The 1,583-nt window shown below is 35.0% G+C and overlaps 1 protein-coding gene across 1 annotated transcript in view; it reads left to right on the top strand.

Moving 5' to 3' along the window:
- Positions 1 to 1,583, top strand: part of CEP128 (centrosomal protein 128) — a 641,642-nt gene that overhangs the window by 42,058 nt on the left and 598,001 nt on the right. The window contains exon 5 of the mRNA XM_042782443.1: positions 767 to 858. Coding sequence (XP_042638377.1) covers positions 767 to 858 — 92 coding nt within the window. The remainder of the gene's footprint in view (positions 1 to 766; positions 859 to 1,583) is intronic.

The raw sequence follows: 1,583 nt of genomic DNA, 5'->3' as shown, positions 1-1,583 counted from the left end.
TATTTTATTTTGATTTGGGTGAAGATTTACAAAGCAAATTCACTTTCCATACAGCAGTTCACATATACTTTGTCTCATGTCATTGACCATAGTTTACCACAATGCAATAGCTCCCCTCCCACTTCCTCCCCATAGTTACCTCTTCCCAGTGTCCATCCCTCCATACTCTCCTGTCACCTGAGCTGTCTCCCTGTGCCTTAGCAGCCCTTACTTCTCCCATGATTGTTCTCTCCAGGGCTGTGTCTACTTGAGGTAAATGTTTAACTCACATACCTATACTTTGTTTGGCTGGAAATCACAGGTATGGATTCAATTCCAGACCTGAAGGGCAGCTTGGGGCCATAGTCTCAGTGGTTCCACCAGCCTTGATAATTTTTAAGGCTGCTTTTGTGCTATACCAGTAGAGTTGAGTAGCTGCAACAGAGACCATATAGCCAATGAGCCTGAAATATTTACAGTATGGTCCTTTACAGAAAGAGCTTGCAACCATCTTATCTGGGAGTGGAACTGATGTACTATAGAACATCTATTAGTTAATGTAATGTATAACTTTTAAAAAATTGCTTTTCTTCTGAAAAAAATACCTCTTTCAGAATAGATGTTTTATTTTATTGTATGTTTTATGTTTTATTTTATTTTTGAAGTAATAGCCAGTATAGAATTTGGGCATATTGCAAAGAACAAGAAATTATTCTTACCTTCAGTGAATCTTCATGGATAAATTCAACAAAATCCTAAACGGATAACTCTGTTTTGCCTTTATCAGCTTCATGTTCTGCATCAGTCCCTTCGAGACCTCAGCAGTGAACAAGTTCGCCTTGGAGATGATCTCAACAGAGAATTTTCAAGAAGAAGCCGGTAAAAGCAGAATATGGTTTTCACTGGAGCCATGAATGAAATAGGTTCTTATATCGACATGTTTACATAGAGTAAAAAAAAAAAAATAAGTGTTGTATTTTCATATCAGTGTCTTGAAATTTGTTAATACAACAGTTCAAAGTCTTTTGAATTTAGAGTGTATCATGACTCAGTATTAGAGAAATTAATTTCATATTTCTCAAAACACTAAATTAGCACAATGGAACCTTGATATCACTGGAAGATACATTATGTGACTTTAGCAAGGAGGTATATTTGCAAATACATTTAAGAAAAGAAGAGTGTGAGAGTACGAGCATGCACATGTTTATATGTGCAACTAACCCTTGGCATTGCAGAGTTAAGAAACAAAACAATGTGGGATTTTTCAATGGCTACAAGCCACTGCAGAATCTGATATGTTAGCTTTTAGTTGAAATATACGAATGTCAGTGGTTTACATCTCTATAGTCTTGACAATTTTGGCAATTCTCTGTTGTCTCCCAAAATTATCATTTTAAATTCTTCACTTTTATTTTCATACCATCATAAGCAGTGGTCTTTTGGGGGCCCTATTTTCCAAGAAACAAAGATTCGTATCTGTTTTTAAGAAGGCATTTGTTTAATAATGATGTATTTGTATAATGATGCCCTTTGGGTTTCCAAGATAGTAAATCTTTTTTTTTTAAATGCATTTTATTGAAATATAATTTATGTACAGTGAA

Source organism: Orycteropus afer, unplaced genomic scaffold, assembly GCF_000298275.1.
Source record: "Orycteropus afer afer isolate SDZICR_OR568_19922 unplaced genomic scaffold, OryAfe1.0 scaffold00322, whole genome shotgun sequence".
In the NCBI taxonomy this organism is placed as follows: Eukaryota; Metazoa; Chordata; class Mammalia; order Tubulidentata; family Orycteropodidae; genus Orycteropus; species Orycteropus afer.
This window is presented reverse-complemented; position numbering and strand designations above follow the sequence as displayed.